A 20596-nucleotide genomic window follows, 5' to 3' on the forward strand; every position below is an offset into this window, starting at 1 on the left:
TTTGTGAGAAAAAAAAATCAGAAATTCATTGTGATTAAAGTCGTAAATGTATGAGAAAAAACTAAAAAAATTCTGAAAAGTTTTTTCTTATAAATTTCACACTTTAATCTTGGAAATTCTCAGAAATTCTTTCGCCCTTTTCTTACAATGGCCCTAACCTGCCATCATACAAAACATTTGTCTAAGTAAATAAATAAATAAACAAACAGCCCGACAATGGCCCTAACAAGCCGCCATACCTCATCGGAGGGATGTGGAAAATTTGGCCCCCTGGTTATCTCTCTGCTCTGCTTTGTAAATCTCCGGCCATTAAAATTTCAAACAGTTCAACTTTAACTTGCTGTCCCAGATTCTTGTTAATAATCTCTTGAATTCATCTTATTTTTTTAAGAGACTGGTACCTTTTAATCTCAAGATTCTCCATCAGAACTGTGATTGTGCACCGTCACCATGAAGCGAGGTTTCATCAAAAGTTTATTTGGAAGCCCAACTCACTATTTACAGTCTGAACAGCAGTTAGTATGACCATATTTCATATTTTTCATTTTTATACTTTTATTTTGATTTTGATTTTTGTTTTCAGTTAGTTTCCAGAGTGAGTTACTTGTTTCAGTTTAGTTTTAGTTTTATTAGTTTCTGTTCAGTTACATTTATTATTGTAAGGGAGAGGTTATACTTTCATTTTAGTTCACTGTAACAACTGTGCCCCTGACAGAAACCCTCAGAGCAGAAAGAAAAAAAAATCCCCAAAAACCCAAAGGTGAGAGGGAGAAAAAAAGGGAAGGAAGTCTTGGGAGGGACCAGAGGGGCGCACCCTTCCTGGGCTGGCTCCAAAAGCTAAATTGCATCTATTCTAACCAGCTCAAGGAGCGCTGAAAATTTGGCTTACAAATGTGAAATCACATGGAGCCTTGATGACAGCAGCAGCACTGCAAACATGGCAAAGAGAGTGAGAGAGAGAGAGTGAGAGAGAGAGAGAGAGAGAGAGAGAGAGAGAGAGAGAGAGAGAGAGAGAGAGAGAGAGACCCCTCTATTGCAGCAGTATGGTCCAATCTCAGGCAAAGTGTGTACAGATGCAGACTTACAGAAAGTGTGCATGAGGTGCTCCAAGTGTCTGTGAGAAAGCTTTCATGTGGAAGCAGGACGGCCCGAAGCAGCTTCAGAGCCTGTGAGCTGGTGAGTGTGGACATTAGAATTGAGGCTATGACTCGTTGAACTGCTTTATTAATTAATTTATTTATTTAATATACAGTGTCCACAGACAAACTGAACACAGCCGTCCAATGCAAGTATCATAGTGTTTGTAATAAATCAGACAGCTTCAGAGCCTGGCTCTGTCAAAATGAGAAAATAACCCTTCCAGCAGCTAACAACTCCCATAGACTTCAAGTGTTTATGCTAAGCTAACAGGAAATGCTACTCATAGGAACAAACCTGCTCGTGACCCCATCCCACGCTGCACATGCAGAGAGGTGACGAGTCCCTCTCAAGAATGACCACCTGCTCAGGTTTTTTTTTTTAATTTCCTTAATTATCAGAGGAAGCATCATGTTTTAAAACTATATCACAAGAGAAAAGAAGACAAAATATTGTTATCAAACATCTCAATACTAGCATATGCCTGATGGAAAAGTAGCTTCCCTTCAAGTGATGATGCAGAGTGTTTCTTAATCTCAGAGTCAGCGGTCCAGGGGGTTTTTGTGAGTCTGGGTAACATCAGAAGCAGCCTGTTTGGTTCCGGCTCAGTTGTGAGAAGCGACTTTGTACACAGAGCTGACGCCCACGCCGCCCACCAGCTCCAGTCTCTGCAGCTCAGTCAGACACAGGAAGTAAATGGGAGCCTTGGTTCCCAGGCCGGTGATCTGCTTCAGCTCGTCCGTCTGAAACTCCACCTCTTCTCCTGCAGAGGGCGCCATACACACCAACAGCAGAGGGGAGACAATCAGCTGATGTGAACACCGTCCATATTAACTATGCTCAGTCTTTCTTTTCAGCTCCTGCCTCCTACCTGTCCTTTCCTTTTCTAACTCTGTTCATCACAGGAACATTACCAAGACAGTGTGACCCCTGACACTTGTAGGCTTTCCACCAATCTGATCAGCTTTATCGGATCGGATATTATCGGATATATCGGATATTTTGCATTTTATGCAATTTGTGTGATCGGCTGTAATATCTTAATTCGCCGATCCGATCAATGACGTCATTGTCATGTTGAAACTTTTTGCAGATGCAAAAAGATTCCCATTGCATTTTTTTATCTGTCCCATTTACTCTGAAGAAGTTCCACACCACCGCCGTGTTAGTTTTGAGGCCTGTCACTATGTGACGGACAATAAAGTTTTTTGAATCTTGAATCATTCGCTGTCGGATTCAAACAAACATGTCGGTGGTGTGGGACTTCTTCAAAATGTCTGAGACAGATAAAACTCAACTTGCTATTTGCAATCTGTACAACACGACAGTACCTCTGTCAGTTTGGGGCATGGCAAAGATTGTTAAACATTGGCAAAAATGCTTGAGAATACTTTTGTTGATACTCAGTAAACAGCACATAAGTATATACAGTAAATAAACAAGTTATTTAAATAGACATATCGCTCCGTCATGAGATCAGATCGGTGATCGGCCCCAAAAATCCTTATCGTGTAAAGCCTAGACCCTTGCATTCGTTAGTTTTCTTGCCTCTGTTTTTCTATCATCTGCTGGTTTGGCGATGCCACAGAGGCACAAAAAAGAGAGTCAGACAAATCACATCACTATGCAGCAAACTGTTGGGCAGCACTTTGCCAAGCTTGGAAAGCATCTGCAGACAGAGGACGCTGAATAAGGCGAGTAACATCACTGGTGACCAAAGGCATCCTCTGGCCTACATGCTTGACTTGCTGCCTTCTGGGCGACGATACTGCCCCCTTCTGTTTACAAAAAACACAGCAAAATTCTCTTTCGTACCTCAGGCCATTAAACTCCTTAACAGCTAAGTCAGTTCTTGACCTAAGCTTGCTCAGCTTGTCTGTAGTTCATAATTTAATCCAACCCCCCCCAATATCTGTACATGAAGATGTGACTACCATGCTCTGTGTAGGATGAATGTTTTGTCTCGTTTGCTGTATTGTTATTTATGTTGTTTTATTGTTATTTATTTATCGTGTAATGCCACATGTGATCTGCTGCACCCTACTTTCCCTATGGGGACAAATAACCTGCTACTACCTCTAGTTTTGGTGGCTTGTAATGTTTGTAACTTAGGAGTTGTAAGTCCTAAGTCTGAACAGGAGTATCAGCTGTACACCTAAAATGAAAATATAACTACGCTCTATACTCGGGCTGGGACAACACGCTTACCTCCCAGTTTGATACTACTATCCTACAGGTATTGTGATTCAATATTACAATTTATTCCAATTTTGTTTTCTGAATCCTCCTCTAGTTTGTGTGTGTAAAGTTTGATGAGGCTGTGATTCTCCTAGAGGTCACTAGAGGTCATTTTCTCCAGCCACGTCCAGTTGGACAAAAGTCTCTGGCTGCAGTGAAATGGCTGCTATGGGGGCCAACATCATCACACAGGAATCAAATGTGGCTCATTGAATCCACAAGAGTCTCAGCTTTCCAGTCAAAGCCAACTGATGCAGCTCCAAGACTGTTTAGGCCCCAGTCTGCACACACACACCATTTTACAACAGGCCACAAGAACACATGTGGACTGCAGGGTTCGTGATGTCCGACTGACCGTGGCTCTTGTCTGCGACGGCGTGGTTGATCTTGTGGACGGCCTGGTTGAGGCTGGACAGAGTCATCAGCCTCAGGTACCTGGGCAGACTGTGGAACTCACTCTGCGACACCACAGGCAGACTCTGGGCTCTGGAAGGACAACAGGACAAGAACTCAACTCGGGATTTAAAAAAAAAAAAAAAAAAAGCAGAAATGTTAGTATGATGAGGACAGCAAAAAGACAGGAAACAGTGGAGGGGAAAGAAGAGGCACAAATCCAAAAAACACTGAATATGAATAAATAACCCCATTTTTTAAACTAACCCAGTCATACTTTGACAAGGAGGAGAATACAGCATCTCTCCTTGGTCTGTGCAGCCGCTCAGAACTGAGGAGTGTTGATGACATACTGCACGTCAAGCTGCTATTTTCCTTTGTGAAGGCTGTTGCTGCCCCGGTCTACAGCTGGGCCCACAGTTTTTCTCTGCATGAGGCACTCGGTTCTCAGCAAAAACAGATGGGAAAATGATCTGCTGATAGTCATACTGACAGCACACCAGCAAAATCACATAACTGGCACCTTTCAATATAACTATAATGTCTATCTGCAGAATATGTCAGGCAAGATGAACAATATAAGTACTTTTGAAGGTATTTTAGCATTTGAATGGAGAAGGTGGACTATATAGCAGTATATTTATTTACTTTTTAAGGGTCAGTCCAGCTCCATCAGTGTGAACCAACAACCTGATGCTGAGCAGATTCTCTTGTTTGTGTTCCTGCTTCTTGTTCTCTTCTTCCTCCTTGTTTCCAGCTACATCGCTGCTACGCTTCAACCACTGATCCACTTTCTGGATTTGTTTGGTCTCGTCTCCCGCTCAGAGTGAACAAACGTCCTCGCTCCACGACCACGGCAGCAGATTGAAACCACAAACACACATCTGACACCTTCAGGAAACGTGGAAGGAATACTGAATGTCAAATGTGCTTTAAAAATCTAACATTTACATTTTTTATTCACTTTATTACAGCACAGGCTAATTGTTTAAGGAATGAAGCATGACTGATATTTTTTAAATTGACTTTTCAGATCCGCCTGAGGGTTTTCAGGGATGCTCAACTTGCCAGTCTTGGTCCCGTGTTGCTACGACCTTCTGTTCTGAAGATCTATTTTTTTTTAAAAATGACACTTGCCATGATCAAAGGCAGACTCAGTGTAAAAGACGGGGCTGCCAGTCACAGCTCTGCAGTCTGTGTGGACACCAGAAAAGCAGAAACCCCTTCATTAACATGATGGGGTTTCTGCTAGGACTCTATAGGACTACATAGCATGTAGCCCCCACTTTCTAGATAGAGAGATTGATCATCTTTACTGTCCATAGAGGAAATTTGCCTTCAGCTTCACCAGTTAAACCACAGCAGTGTGATGCTGGTTATCCAGTTTAGCAGAGTTACTGCATTTGCTATGAAAGACTTTTCTGTCTGTATGTTCATGGTTGCTGCAGCGACTCTACAGCGCCCTCCCGAGGCCAGTTTCATGAATTCTTTAAAGAAGCGATGAACAGAATCAGACTCAATTTGTCCGGCTTTCTGTTTCACCTGCGTTTTATACGTTTACATCGCAGTTGTCTCTGCTCTGTCTCGATAATTTTTCTGGCCGTGTTTATAATTCTGGACATTTGGTCTGTTTTGTTCTTAGAGCCCAGGTGGCCACACCATGTCCACATATTAAAAGTTAAAAATGTTCCTTCTTGTATCGTATATTTCCTCATCAGAAAGCAGTGCTGCATTGCTTTTTTTTTTTTTTTTTTAATGCATTTTAAGTCCCATTAAAAAGGTTCCTAAATATTTAAAGTCCCCTACTGCTTCAACTTGCTGATCATTAATGGAAAGTAACGACAGGCGTTGTGGTGACATACTCTACAGATAAGACATTATAATTATACTGAAAGGTGTCAGTTATGTGATGATGTGACCATCAGCGGATTATTTTCTCCATCTAGTTTGGCTGAGAACTCTGCGCCTCACACAGGGAAAGAGGCTCCATGCAGAGTGTGTCTGCTCTGATCTGTTAATGTGGACGCCCGAATGAAAGGCAAGAGGTTCCACAGCATACATACACACACACACACCTCAGGTAGACAGCCTGTCCCGCACCTTGGGTTTTTCTGGAGTTTTTTGGTTTTGTTTTGTCTTTTGGAGTGTGTTTACCTGTTTTCTTTGTCCTCTGGCCTGGCCCGAGGCTGCACCACTGCCACAGCGGCCTTCTTGAGCTGAGTCTGGGACAGAAGCTGCATGAGTGAAGTGAATTCCTCTGTGAGAAAGCATCTGACACACAGGCTGGGAATATAGCTTGAGGTTACCACAAAGATTAAAAAAAAAAAAAAACAGAAATTATGACTTCTTCGATGTAGCTGACTATCTCTGAGTGTGCGATCTCCCTGTGGACGTTTACGTGTTTGTTGGAGGTGGAAGTCACATGACTGCTGCACTGGGGAGCTCACACCTTTTGCACAGGTGTGTTACCTGAACAGCTGACACAGGTGTACCAAGCCTCCTGAGTTCATTCAGTGGAGGAGGCTCCTTTTGCTTTTATTACGGCTTAATTGAGGTTACAAGTCATATTTATTTTGCCATTGTAGCTTAAGTAGTAATGTAATTTCATACGTTAAGTTTGGTATTTTGATTGCTTAAATAGACTGATGTGATTCAGAGTTATTATTTTCTGTATTTAAGATATGAGAAAGATATGAGTTGCATGTACTTGTTTTTTTTTTGATTGTAAAAAAGAAACACCACTTAACTTCATCCTCTCTGACTGAAATGCCAAAGAAAAGATGATAAATGCTGCAACATGGAACCTGCGAATCGCCTCTCCTGCTGTGTCCATGAGAATTAAGTGAGGTCCTGCAGAGAGGGGCGGCAGGGTGATGCCTCAGCTGGGACACAGGCATGCGTTTGGTGTCCAGACTTACTTTACAGATGTCCTGTGTGACCGAGCTGAGCTCTGGCATCTCCGGGGTGCTGGCTTCTTGGTAGCACCGTCTGACCCGGGGCGTCCTCAGCCTGAACTCCTGTGTGGGTCCGTCCAGCTCCTCACCCGGGACGCAGGGCTCCATCGCCTCTGCTTCACCCTCCCCGAGCTTCTTAGTCACTCCTGCACTCTAGAGGCACAAACACATTCAGGAGAGAGGAGATTTCTGTGAAACACTGTCTAAACCAGCGCTTCTCCAACTTTTTTCATCAATGAGATGCGTTTGAAATATTTTTTCAGCCAAGTAACCCCTGACCAGATGAAAAAAAATTGGTTGGAAAAAAATTCTGTATACAGAGGGTCAGTCCAGCTCCATCAGTGTGAACCAACAACCTGATGCTGAGCAGATTCTCTTGTTTGTGTTTCTGCTTCTTCTTCCTCCTTGTTTCCAGCTTCAACCACTGATCCACTTTCTGGTTAGAGCTGGGAATCTGTGGCCACCTAATGATTCAATTACGATTCTTTCTGAGGGCAACGATGTGATTATAAAGCGATTATCGATGCATCCCAATGCATATTTTTGTGATTGTCATTGAATCATTTTTTGCATAATTTTTCAGACAATTTGTTTGTTTTTTTACTGTGTGACAACTAAAACAAGGTGTGTTTGTAGTGAACTATGATTAAAAAGAACGCTAAATAATTAATTTACTGTTGTAAATTAATTATAATTATAATTATGTGACATAACTTCCACACTGTTTGGCTCTTATCCAGCTCTTTGGTCCCTTCCACTCGTTTTTAATGCAGAAGGAGCCGGTCTGATGTTTCCTTCAGCTCGTTCAGCTTCACTTCTTCACGTGGTTGTTTTCTGTTGTGTGCGACGCTGCTCATACACTTCAGTTCTGCGTTTGTTATTTTTTTAAAATCATTTTATAAGCATTGATTATTGACGTTAATGCATCGATGCCGGCTCGCCCCACGTCGCATCATGATGCATCTAAAAATCAATTTTTCTCCCACTTCTAGTTTCAGGAATTATGCATGGATGATTTAAAATTAACCTTCTAAATAGATCTCATGTAGCCCCTGCAGTACTCCAATACACCACTAGGGGTACACTGATCCCATTTGAAAGCCACTGGTCAAAACAATAACAAAACAGCTGGAACAGTTGTGGCTCAAATGTGTTGCTGTTTTTCTCAGAGTTGAAGTCTATTTTTACAAATGACACAAAAAGGAAAATTAATCAGTATGTGTTTTTCTCTTGCCTCATGCTGTTTGCTTAATATCGAATCTCTCTGTGGGTCAAAGGGTTTCCTGTCGCGGCCTTACGTTTTGCAAAGAGAGCCCAAAATCTGACTCCAGGCTGGGCATCTCAGGCATCTCCATGACCTCGACTCCTCTGAGCGACGGCTCATGGTCCCTCGTCTGTTGGGAGTCGGCCGCTGGATTACAAGGTGATGCGAGGTCAAAGGTCAGGTTTTCATCTTGGGTTTGGGCAGGCTCAGGCTCTCCACCCTGCAAACAAGCAAAACAGATTAGTCGCACGCTCTTAATAGGAACATGTTGTCATGTCATTAAAGGAATACCCCAGTGTTTTAGGAAACGACTTCCCCAGACTGAGACCAGATGTTGGGCACCATGTCCACCTCGGGACGTCCAGTGCAGGGGTGTCCAACCAGGTGCCATGGAGGGCCAAGACGCTGCAGGTTTTCATTGCGACCAAGACCTCCACCGGGTGACTTCACTGGTTAGTTCCTCCTTTCTGATACAAGGTGAGGTGATCAGTGAAGGTCTCCATGGCACATGACTGGACACCCCTGGTCCAGTGGTTCAGTTCCTATGGGTAGCATTTCATGTTAGCTTAGCATAAAGACTTGAAGTCTATGGGAGTTGTTAGCCTGGCTCGGTGAAAGTGGAAAAAAAAAAAAAAAAAAAAAAAAAAAAAATCAACCTTCCAGCAGCTCTGAAGCGTCTGATTTACACAGTGGATCATGTGGAGTTGAAATGCACGTCTTGGATTTATTTATTCATTTATTTTTAAATAAATAAAACGAGGTTGGTCTGAGGAGAAGTCAGATGGTGGCGCTGTAACCGTTGAACACATTTATCCTCCCGTCTGTCGCGGTGATCCTCACACTGCTGAAGGTAGAGGAAGATCCACCACAAATTCACTTCTCCTCAAACCACTCACTTTTGTTTTGTTTTGTTTTTGTTTGTTTGTTTTAATTTCAAGACCTGTATTTCATATCCACATGATCCACCTCCCATAGACTTCAAGTTTTTGGGAAAATGGCATCCAACATCTTGTCTCCGTCTGGGCAAGTCGGGAAAAGGGAACTTTGTCCAAAATGTTGGAATATTCCTTAAAAACCCCGGTACCTTCCTGGTGCTGAACAGTCTCTTGACGTACGGCGTTTCAAAAGCCGGGACCTCGGGGCTGGTGGGCAGGGCGGCAGGGTGAACAGGGGATTGTGGGTCGTCGCCCCCTGGTGGTGGTGGAGAGAAGCGGGTGTTTGACTTGGTGATATTAAACCCTGAGCTGCACAGCACAGGTGGCTCAGGTGTCTCCAAGCTGTCTGCTGGGGGGAAATGAGACCACAGAGTACAAGAAAATTCATCGGGGTGGAGAAAAATAATTTTTTGTTGTTGTTTTTGCTGAATCGATTTTCAAAGGGAAGCCTTGACCTCTGACCACATCCTAAAAAGTATCTAGCATGGATTGCTCATTCCAGCCTGAGGAATATTGTTACTTCAGATTTGCATTTTTGGTCATTTCACTGAGAGTCTGAAATTTAAGTGCAGAAGCAAGAGGCCTGACAACAGAGAGGGCAAAGACACTTCCAGTGTCCATCATGCAAGAAAACTTATTATTCAACAGTGCAATACACTACAATAGACTTTTTTTTTTTTTTTAATACAATTTTGTAATTTTGTGGGATTAATGCACATATTTATACATAATGCACTTTTTAAAAATTTCTTTGGCTCATATTTTTATGTCATTCCTTTTTGTGTTTCTTATAATTTTATTCCTCTATTGAGAATTTGAACAACTGCAACTGACCCAATGTCTGGGATAAATAAAGTATTTCTGATTCTGATTAAGAGAAGTAACACAGGTGATGGTGATAACAGTGATGAAGTGATGCTGAAGATACTCAGGGCTTTGATACACCCGAACACTTCCTGTCACAGCAGTTTTTGGTCTTAACTGTGCTAATGTTTGGCGAGCCGGTCCAGGAGGGGAAGGCCAGTCTGTCTGTTTCATACCTCGTGTCTGCCAGCTCTCCATTCCAGAGTTCCCTGGGGCTAACGAGAGGCTCGGCGCTGGTCTGGAAGGCACAACAGAGGGCGCTGTTACACAGTCCAATCATCGATTTGTCATACTGAAAGGCCGACTCTGGATACTCTGAGTAGGGCTGGGCGATATTATTAATATACCATCAATATCATGAGACGACACTAGACATTGTCTGGGATTTTGGATATCGTAACATGATGATCTGAAATATGTGTTGTCCTGGTTTGAAAGGCTGCAACACAGGAGAGAGATGACATTTTCTGAACTTATTAGCCTGTTGTAGATCTTCTGTTATTTGTCTTTACCTGCTCGGTCATCATATCCACATTACTGACTGTTTATCAAAAATCTCTTATGTTTAAACATTCTATAAAAACGCCAAATAATCATCCTTACAATATAGATATTGAGGTATGTGGTCAAAGATATTGCGATATTTGATTTTGTCTACATCGCTAAGCCCTGATTGTGAGTCAGGTGCAGCTCTAAGATCATTTAATTTCACTTTCACTTGGTGCTCCACATGCTACCTGTTAGCATGTGGAGCATTGGCTGTTTTAAATGCTCTATATAAATAAAGCTGACAATGACATTGACATGAATTTGCGTAGGGTGATGGGAATGACACAAATTTCCACGTTGCATATGATGCAAAAATGTGAAATTTGCATCATTCATGTACTGGCGCGAGTTGAAATTTTTTCAACTCAAGTGGAATATTCGCGGCTGTATTTGCATGAATCTGAAACGCAAAAATTTGCTTTGAATTTGGTCTCATCGCACAATAACGGCGAGCATTTGGAGCATCCGGGCAATATCCAGCACCAGAACAGCAGTTAACCCGTTTATTCAAAATAGGTGAACTGTCCCTTTCAAACCCTTCTGAGTGGTTTAAGACAGAAGAATATTTTATGGTGCAACGTGTCACAACATAAAATAAAACATCACTTTCACCTGCAGACCCCCCCCCTCTTTGCACGCACTCAGGCTCTCTACCTCTGGATCTTTTCGGCGTTCTTTCGATGCAGATCCATGGTGAAATCGTTGTTGAAGCACATGGTGTGTTCCGATATCCCAAAGTCGAGTAGTTTGGGCGTCTGCAGCTCGTCGTCCTCGTCCATACGCAGCACGCACTTGGGCGTGACGGGCATGGGCGGCGTGGCGGGCAAAGGGAGGCTCATCTCCGGCGTGGGAGGGGCCTCGGAGATCAGCGCCGCTCCGCCCAGCAGCCGCTTCAGATGCAGCTCGGACAGGCCGAAATCGGAAAGCTGCGGGGTTCTCATGGGGTCTGCGGAGGGCGGAGGTCCCACCGTGGTGGGCGAGTCCAGAGGGAGGTCTGCTCCTGCCTCCCCCTCCTGCCTCCCCTCGTCTCCTCCCGCCACCTCAGCCTCTTCCTCCTCCTCTGCTCCTTCATCTCCTTTGACCTCTGGGTGAGACGCATTAAAGTCAGCTGGTGTCTCTGTTGACGATTCACCTTCAGTATAAAATGGCTCATATTGGACAATCAAATGTTTTTTATAAGTAAAAAAAATCATAGTAATCGTGAGAAAGGAGCAACGGCTGCTATTCCTGAAGCACACGTTCAGAGTTAGTGCTTGGTTCTACTGGAGCGTTTACAGAGCTACAGTATATCATACATGTATCTGCAGACGTGTGTGGCAACTTCAAATCCAGAAATAGGTCCCACCTGGTTTCCACCTGTCATTGATATCCGTGCTGTGTGATCTGATCACAAGCGGACGGTGTCGTGGATTTCTTGCCTCAGCTAGGCCAGCTAATGTTCAGCTCTTTCACAACTTGTTTTACCAAAAATGACTCAAACAACGAAATCAGAGTCAGGCAGAGTCTGGTGCAACGTTCAAGATTTACCATAAAAGCAGCAAACACAGTAAACCCAACTCCTCCTCTTGTTCAGGCTGTTTCCTAAACTTCTCCCACTATGGGCTTCGTTCAGGGTTTCCTCCCATTGAATATATTTTTGTGACCTTTAATGGGTTTTCTTCCACTATTTTGGTCGCAATGCAATTCTGGAATTGTTTTCTTTGTTAAGCACTGAGAGGCGAAATTTTTCCAGGTTCAATTCTAACGGTATCACGTCAGTTCTTCCATTACTTACAAAAAAAAAACTCTTCCTAGACCAGGGCCTTGTTCCCACCAGGCATTAAGATCTGTCCTGCATAGTTCAGGTGTGAACAGCAGTGAATTGTCTCTTGTTTCAAGTGAAAATTCACTTGAAACAAGTGAAAATTTGCTTGTTTCATTGGCAAAATTTGTTTCTTGTTTCTAGCTAATTTTCACTTATTTCAAGTGAATTTTCACTTTTTCCACTGGCAAATTTTGCCAATGAAACAAGCAAATTTTCACTTGTTTCAAGTGAATTTTCACTTGAAACAAGTGAAAATTGTCTAAAAACAAGTTACTTCTGAGGTGATCATGTCTGTTTTAAGTGTAATGAGATATTTTGACAAGGAATAAGACATTTTTGACTTGAAATAAGACAAATAATCTTGGTAAGATTTTGCTTTTTTGCAGTGGCAGCTGTGGACGTATCCTTTTGTTAAATGTTTGCTGCCTGTTAAATGTTATTTTTTGCGTGGAAGGAGGACAAGCAAAGTAAGAATTTCATTGTTCAGTGTAATCAACAGTTTTACTTTGCATGACAATAAAACTCCCTCTCTCTCTCGACTCAAAAAACTCCCAAAAACCTAAGCATTTGGTCTTAGCAAATAGAAATCAAATGAACCATTTTTATCTGGATATTGAGTGATAATGTGAGATCCAATCACAGGTGGGCAGGTGAGATGCAACCCAACGCCAGGTGTGAAGGGACGCTGTCCACCTTGTGATCAGATCAGCCCACCTGCATGTTGATGCCAGGTGGAAACAGGGCCACAGCCTGATAGATAACACACCGTCACCCAGCCGGCTGCTGTCCTCACTCACCGGCTGCTGGGTGGGGCTCCTCAGGAGGCTGGTAGCCGTATTTCTGCCAGTGTCCTCTCAGCCTCTGGATGTCGTCAGTCAGCCTTTGCTCCATCACCACGCAGGCTTTGATGAAGCAGCTCATCTCGTCCTCCTTTGCTCTCTGTCGGGCCAGCTGATCCTGGAGCTGCACCTGTATGACATCAGTCCATCAACAAGGCCCTGTCACCAGAGGGTAAACACACCTAAACCCAGGTTACGCACCATTTTATGTAGGGATGCACAATGATATCAGCACATCAGTGGTATCGACCGACATCGGCTTTAAAGTGAAAGATTGTAGCGTTTCGGTCGATACGACATGTGGAACAGGGTCAGACCTGCCCTGGTTGTGTCTGCCTTCAGATAGATAGATAGATAGATAGGTATACTTTATTGATCCCAGACTGGGAAATTCACTGTCTCAGGGAGCATCATCCAAACGTGTTCCAGCAGGATGAATCTTAAAGTTTTGTTCACAAAGAAATGCCTCATAAAAATAAATTTGGCATGTTTTTCAATCACCTAAGTTGGACTAGTTTTCTTATTTTGCCCAGTGAACGTGCACATTTTGAGAAGCGTTGTATTTTATGTGTGCCTCTGTCAAAGGGCCATCATGATTAGAGTAAGGCTAATGATAATGTTACTACCACTACAGGAGTGACCTGATGTTCTGTTATGTGCATTTATTGGTATCGGACATCAGGAAGAAGAAATATTTATTTATTTATAGGGATGCAAAACATTGGATTGATAATATCAGTCCAATGTTTTGCATCCCAAACATTAAACAATAACATTGGATTTTTATTGGCAGAATAAAGTTCTGCACTGTTTTGAAAGCATTTTGATGTTGGAGATGCATAATGTTGCTTGGCTTTAAGGATAAGAATGCAAGGAAATAACTTTTCCTCACATTTGTTACACCTGCAGCCACTGCTTTGACAAAAAAAAAAAAATTACTAATGGCACGTTTCTGTTCACCACTACATGGCTAACATATCTCCCGACAGGAGATACACTACTCACAAAAAGTTAGGGATATTCGGCTTTCGGGTGAAATTTCAGGATGAACCTAAAATGCATTCTAACCTTTACAGGTGAACTTAATGTGACTTTCTGTAAACTTTTGAATGCACATGTCCAACTGTTCAGTGTTTCAGTACTTTTTGCACAAGTTGCTGTTCTCTAACAAGGAGCTTAACGGCAAAATTCACATCAGGTGTTTGATGCTCCAGCTCATCGAGGTCGTATCATTAGGGAACGGCTGCTGGAGACTGGGGTACCTCAGATGGAGTGGCCTTCACTTTCTCCAGACCTGCATCCCATAGAAAACCTATGGGATCAGCTGAGTCGCCGTGTAGAGGCTCGGAGCTCTGTACCCCAGAACCTCAATGTCCTGAGGGCCGCCCTTCAAGAAGAGTGGGATGCCATGCCTCAGCAGACAATAAGTCGACTTGTGAACAGCATGAGACGTCGTTGTCAAGCTGTAATTGATGCTCAAGGGCACATGACAAGTTATTGACACTGACATTTTTTGTTGTGGTATATCCACCACTGTTGTTGGCTTTTGTTTCAAGAAATTGTTTGAGATGAGGAAATCACCAGTGCATGCTTCTACTTAAATGCCCTACTTTCATGATATAATATCACTGTAGCGTGAACTTTTGACATTTTCCAGAAATTTCACCCGAAAGCCAAATATCCCTAACTTTTTGTGAGTAGTGTATGTTAGTTACAACAGGAAACCAACAGATTTTTGAAGACGGAGAGAGAGGAGTGTGTGTGGGAGGCAGCACCGTTCACTGTCGGAGCAAACAAGTTGACTTTTTGTTGAAATAAGTGCTTTTTGGTGTGTTGGATCTACGCCGAATTGAGAGGAGGCTCGTAAAGATTTATGTGATGTGTTATGTTTGTTAGTGTCGGCTGCGTTAGGAGAGCTAGAGGGGAAAAGATGATTTTCTCTCAGTAAAACAAACAGACCTCTGCGCTGGGCGTCACACGGCACTTACCTTGAGATCCCCGACCTCAGAGCTCATGTCGTAGAGGGCTCGCATGGCTCTGTCGGATTTTTCTGAAATAACAAGAAGGACCGCATGTAGCTTAAATCAAATATATCACTTCTCCGTGTTCTGTAAAGGTTTACAACAAGCATGGAGCCGGGGCCGTCTCCCTCCTCACCGGGACTGCCGGCCTCCCTCCGGCTTTGGTAGGCGACCTGCAGCCTGGCGGTCTCCGTCTCCAGGCTCCGCGCTAGCTTCTTCAGCTTGGAGAAGAACTGTGCTGTCGGGTCCATTTTCACCACAGAGTGTCAAATTATCCCACACAAAAACCGAACAACCACCACCCCATGGACTTATTTCGCCATGACATTTGTTTACTTCCGCGGCGAAGGAGTTTGAGTTTGCCGCCGTTTCCGGTTTTAAGCGGAAGCAGTTCTTCTTCTTCTGTGTGTTTTGGGAGAAAATGGCAAATTAACTTTTAACGTTGCATGCCGCCACCTAGTGCACCGGAGTGTTTAGATTCAGTCATCTATTTATAAGATAAAATAAGATATTCCTTTATTAGTCCCACGGTGGGGAAATTTCACGCATCACAGCAGCAAAGTGGATAGCAAGATACGAAGCACAATTTACACAATAAACAGTATATACAGATAACTACCAAAGAGCAATATAAACACTGTAAACAAGGAATGTAGAAAAATATATCTCTATATACACTGATTCATCTATTTACTAAAAGAAAAAGAAAAAGAAAAGGAAATATAAAATTACACCCTATTTCCTAATCCTGCCTGTGTTGTGTGATATGTTGTGTTATATGTGTGTTATGCGCTCAGTGTTGATTTTAAACTCCATTCCTGCTCTGTCTGATGTGAAATATTTCTTGAGGTCTGCCTCACTGACATCTGGATTATATTTCTGACAATGTGAGATAATGCCTCTGGAGGTTACACCACTGACACATATTTGACTGACTTTTATTTACTGGAGAAATGTGTGAATAAGTGTGTAAATAAACATTACTAATAATATAAAACACAAGTAGCTTTCAGCCACTTGTGCCAAAGCCAAGGAAGGAGACCCCTGATGTAAAAACCAATACAAAAGTAAAAAGTAATGACAATTTTAGGAGTATAGTCAGTGCTGTGTGCTGGTGTTTAAAACGGGACGTGATGAGGGAGCTGCACCCTTCAGCGAGGCCAGGTGAGTCTCCTAGGTAAACAAACACAGACACAAGGCTTGTTCTTCTTTCCAGTTTTATTGATCTTGAAACGTGCGAATTCAGATGAAGAACAAAACCCAGTTTTATTAGGCGGTGTGACGGAGGCTGAGTGGGGGAATTGAACCCACGGCGTCCAGCACACGACCCGAGCCTGAAGCCGCGGGGCTGCAGGTCGCACTGACGCTGGATTCCCCTCACATGTGATGATGAAGGATGAGGTTTTAAAAAGTCAGACCTCCGCGGCTGGTTTGTCATCTGTGTGGAGAAACACAAACACACAGTTCACTGTGGTGCCTGCAGAGGGCGACGCAGAGCTGTAAAACGGCTCCAGACAGAGTCAAACGAACAGCGGTCAGAGGGACTTTTCTAGAAAATCGGCTCCCTGAATGATGATAATCTGGATACACCTGTTGAAGACCTACAATTTTTTATATATTTAAAAAAAGAAAAAAAAATACTCATTTTTTCCCCCACAAATTTAAAAGTTCTTAATAGTTCAGTATTGTTTGCAGTGTTACAGATATGTTTGTTTGTATGTATGGTTCGTTCTGCAGGAATTTCATGTCGCTGTGATGCTGCCTGATGACTTAAACAGATCATTTATCACCTCGTTACTGTCACATGTCCTGTGTATATCACCTCCATGTCCCTGTCCCTGTCTTTCTTCTGTAGCTTTACCTTTTCTGCTGCAGCAGCCAATTGAACATTACATCACTCTGAAAAACTTAATTTATGAATTAATACAAGATTAAAGTCATTAAGTCCCTAAAAATAATCTACTGGTCATCAGTATTGCTAATCTAAAAGGATTTTAAAGGAAAAACATCCCTTGGTGCCTAAAAAATGCCTTAAATGTAACTCTAAATGTTGCCCTCATTAAAATGCACAGATCTATGAATATGCAAATAGGCCACGTCCACTGGCTCATAACCAGGGCTTTGTTCGCACAACCATGAAGTCCCACCCCACCACCGCCCTGAGTATTCTGCTGTATCTGAGAATCTAACCAAGAATAAAACATTTTTTCAGCGAGTGTCTTAGTTGCATTGATGTTGATGATGTGAAGCAGCTGTTTCCAGTTGCTCTAGTTGATCTTTTCAAAATAAAACACTACAGTGACTGACAGCTGACGGCTGATCGGCTGTGGGGTTTGTGGCCTGCGGTCCATCTGACACACACACACACACACACACACACACACACACACACACACCTTCAGCAGAGGAGTGTGAAAACACCTCTCAGATCCAGTCAGTGGAGTGAAGCTCACACATTTTTAACACCGCTTGCATCCCTCTGTGTGTGTGTGTGTGTGTGTGTGTGCACTTACTCTCTGGCTCAGGCTCAGGCTTGGCGCAGTGGTAGGAGACCTGCAGGTATCTGGTCGGCTCCTTACAGGGATATTCACCAAACACCAACTCAGTGACAGGGACTTTACAAGACCTCCTGTTAGAACAGCTGAGAGAGAGAGAGAGAGAGAGAGAGAGAGAGAGAGAGAGAGATTATATACTCCACACTGTGTATAACTACATATTGAAACGGAAATCTTGTTATTGTTGTTACTATTATGATCATTATTTATTCATGTGTTGATTTATTTATATGTCTTTTTTTCTCTTTTTTTTTTTTTCTTGTTTTGGCAGCATGTTTGATCCAAAGCCAGGTCACCCTGCCGTCTGAAGTGGCTTTAACAGACAGACAGACAGACAGACAGACAGGTAGATGCTGTGTTCAAGTGTCTGTGGGAATCTGGGGCTTCAAAGTCAGCTGCTGGTAAATGAGTTTTGTTTGGACCTTAAAATGTCAGGAAATGGTGTCAAATGTCTCATTTTGTCCACAAGCCAAAGACACTCAGAGACGACACAAAACATCACAGGAGAGCAGCTGGAATGTGTGAGTGTGTGTGTGTGTGTGAGTGTGTGTGTGTGTGTACTCACAGGTCCTCCACCACCATCTCAGCCCAGGGGAAGCTGCAGTAGTTGTCTGGTCCGTCCTCCGGGTGGCGCTTTCCCTCGCCGCACCGCGTCCCCACGCCCACTTTATACAGGATGTGGTCCAGCTGGATCTTACTGCCCACCTCTGTGGGGGGGGGAGGGGTCAGTACACCTGTGAGTGTGTGTGTGTGTGTGTGTGTGTGTGTATGTGTGCATGTGTCTATGTGTGTGTGTGTGTATTCTTACCGCATGTTATCTCAGCAGTCTTGTTGTGACAGGCGTACACCACCTCACCCTCTGTCCACACACACACACACACACACACACACACACACACACACACGTCAGGTCACAAGGAGCTCATCATCATCCTCACCTTTATAGCGACAGCAGCTGTCAGTGGGACTCCAACGTAAAGACACGTCTTTTTTTTTTTTTATTATTTAAATGTGTAATAGGTATCAGCCACTTTTACACAGCTTTATGATTTATGTGGTTATGTGAAAAAAAAAAAAAGAGCAGGAGTTCTGCAGCTCCGTCTCTCCGTGGACATGAACTGTCCATGGTCCATTTTTTGTGCATATCAACATTAATTTCATTGGTATCACTTTACAATAAGAGTACAGCAATTAACGTTCGTTAACGTTAGTTAATGCCGTAATGGTTAATTAACTGTTAGTTAATGATTATTATAGAATTATTATGCCGTAATGGTTAATTAACTGTTAGTTAATGATTATTATGGCATTATTATGCCGTAATGGTTAATTAACTGTTAGTTAATGATTATTATTGCATTTACTAATGTTAATAATATCTACAATAACCCTTAAATAACATATAAATTAATACCTTAGCATGAACAGCATTAGTACATGATTCTTAGACACATTAGTTAATGGTTAGTTAACTATTACTTAATGTTTATTACCTGTTACTTAATGTTTATTAAGGCATTAACTAATGTTAATTGTTGTACTGTTACTGTAAAGTGTTACCGTTTCATTTGTGTGCATTAACACAAATTTCACTTTAAGTGGATGAAAGCAGGAGGTTCCAGATCTCAGCTCCAGACCACAAAACCGCTCGTCATGGTGGGGAGACGTTTGGTCTGGACACCAAACCCAGAACCCAGAACCCAGAACCCAGAACCCAGAACCTAGAACCCGGTCTCAGCCGGTGAGGACGGACACCGCATAGTCTCCACTTGGACTCGGACTCGAACCCGCGGCGCCTGGCTGGAGGTTGTGTTGTCTGACTCGTCCACCAGCCCTCCCTCCTGCTGATGCGGCTCTTCATGCTCAATACAGACATGACACATACTTCCAGCTGGAATACTTCAATTTTAAATCCTCACTGACTGTCATGATAAAAAAGGACAATCTCTGTGCATGAACACAAACCTACAGATTATAATCTACCAGACTGGCCTCTCGTTCAGTCTCCCTCTGCATTTGGATTGATCATCTTTGACCTCGACCAAACTGCAAGGCCAGAGCTCGATATAGTCATGAAACTCTTCTGGTCAGTAAAATGTAAAAAATGAAAATGAACTCATACAGCTGATTTCTGTGACGGTGTATTAGGGGCATTGTAGGGGGAAAAAATTAAAGCCATCAATTTAAGGGGAAAAAAAAAATGTTTTCTTCTTCAAGTCACAGCGACGTCTCTTCAGAGTCCAGATGCTGAGGAGGAGATTGTGGTTCTGGACTCAAACCTGCAGGATTTCCCTCTGACTGGATCCCACAGGAGGAGAACAGCTAGTTTTTTTTAGCCAGTTTTTTCTTGCTTTTTTTCTTGCTCTTTCTTACTTTACAATCTCAGAATTTTGTAAGTGTAGGTTTTTTCTCATAAATTTATGACTATAATTTATACACTGTGTAAGTCAGACCGCTTCAGAGCTTCTGTAAAGTTGATTTTTTCACTTTGACTGAGCCAGGCTAACGACTCCCATAGACTTCAAGTCTTTATGCTAAGCTAACAGGAGAGGGTACCCATAGGAACTGAACCATGGGAAATCCAGAGGTGGAAATGGTGTCCAACATCTGGTCTCAGTCTGAGGAGGTCAGAAAAAAGGGGATTTGGCCAAATTGTTGGAATATTCCTTTTAGTCTTTGTTGTGCTGTGTTGTCATTATGGACCCTGTTTGACCATACTATACTATTATTATCATTTTATTATTTGTTGTCACTGTTATTATTGTCATTATTGTTATCATTATCATTATTTATTTGTCTCCTTTTGTTTTTGTCTTCCTCTGTTGTGGGGAAACGTGCTTTATAAATAAAACTGATATGATTTGATTTGACTGAAATCATCATTTATCCTCTACATGAACCCACTATCTTTTCTCCGTTCACGTGTGTCTCCTCGCTGAAATCGGTGTATAACTGTTTGTGAGGTGATGCTGTATTTGTGTGTGAGGAGTGTGTGTGAGGAGTGTGTGTGAAGGTCTTACCAGCGGCAGGGAAGCAGCAGGCT

The 20596-nt window shown here is 42.7% G+C and overlaps 1 protein-coding gene across 3 annotated transcripts; it reads right to left on the minus strand.

The window, feature by feature from the left end:
* Positions 1–1217: 1217 nt before the first annotated feature.
* On the minus strand, positions 1218–15367 carry LOC115364861 (spindle and kinetochore-associated protein 3-like). Of its 3 annotated transcripts, none has more exons than XM_030059510.1 (11): positions 15135–15367; positions 14966–15027; positions 12936–13107; positions 10989–11418; positions 9962–10023; positions 9071–9177; positions 8021–8206; positions 6687–6875; positions 5923–6002; positions 3731–3861; positions 1218–1900 (listed from the first exon to the last, which is right to left on the minus strand). In XM_030059510.1, exons 1-11 carry the CDS (start codon positions 15247–15249, stop codon positions 1743–1745), a joined length of 1692 nt encoding a protein of 563 aa, XP_029915370.1. In that variant the 5' UTR covers positions 15250–15367; the 3' UTR covers positions 1218–1742. The 3 variants fall into 3 exon arrangements, with proteins under 3 accessions (XP_029915370.1, XP_029915369.1, XP_029915368.1); XM_030059509.1 differs by having other exon boundaries at positions 9071–9267; XM_030059508.1 differs by having other exon boundaries at positions 9071–9270.
* Positions 15368–20596: the final 5229 nt, after the last annotated feature.

Source organism: Myripristis murdjan, chromosome 9 (assembly GCF_902150065.1).
Source record: "Myripristis murdjan chromosome 9, fMyrMur1.1, whole genome shotgun sequence".
Taxonomy (NCBI): domain Eukaryota; kingdom Metazoa; phylum Chordata; class Actinopteri; order Holocentriformes; family Holocentridae; genus Myripristis; species Myripristis murdjan.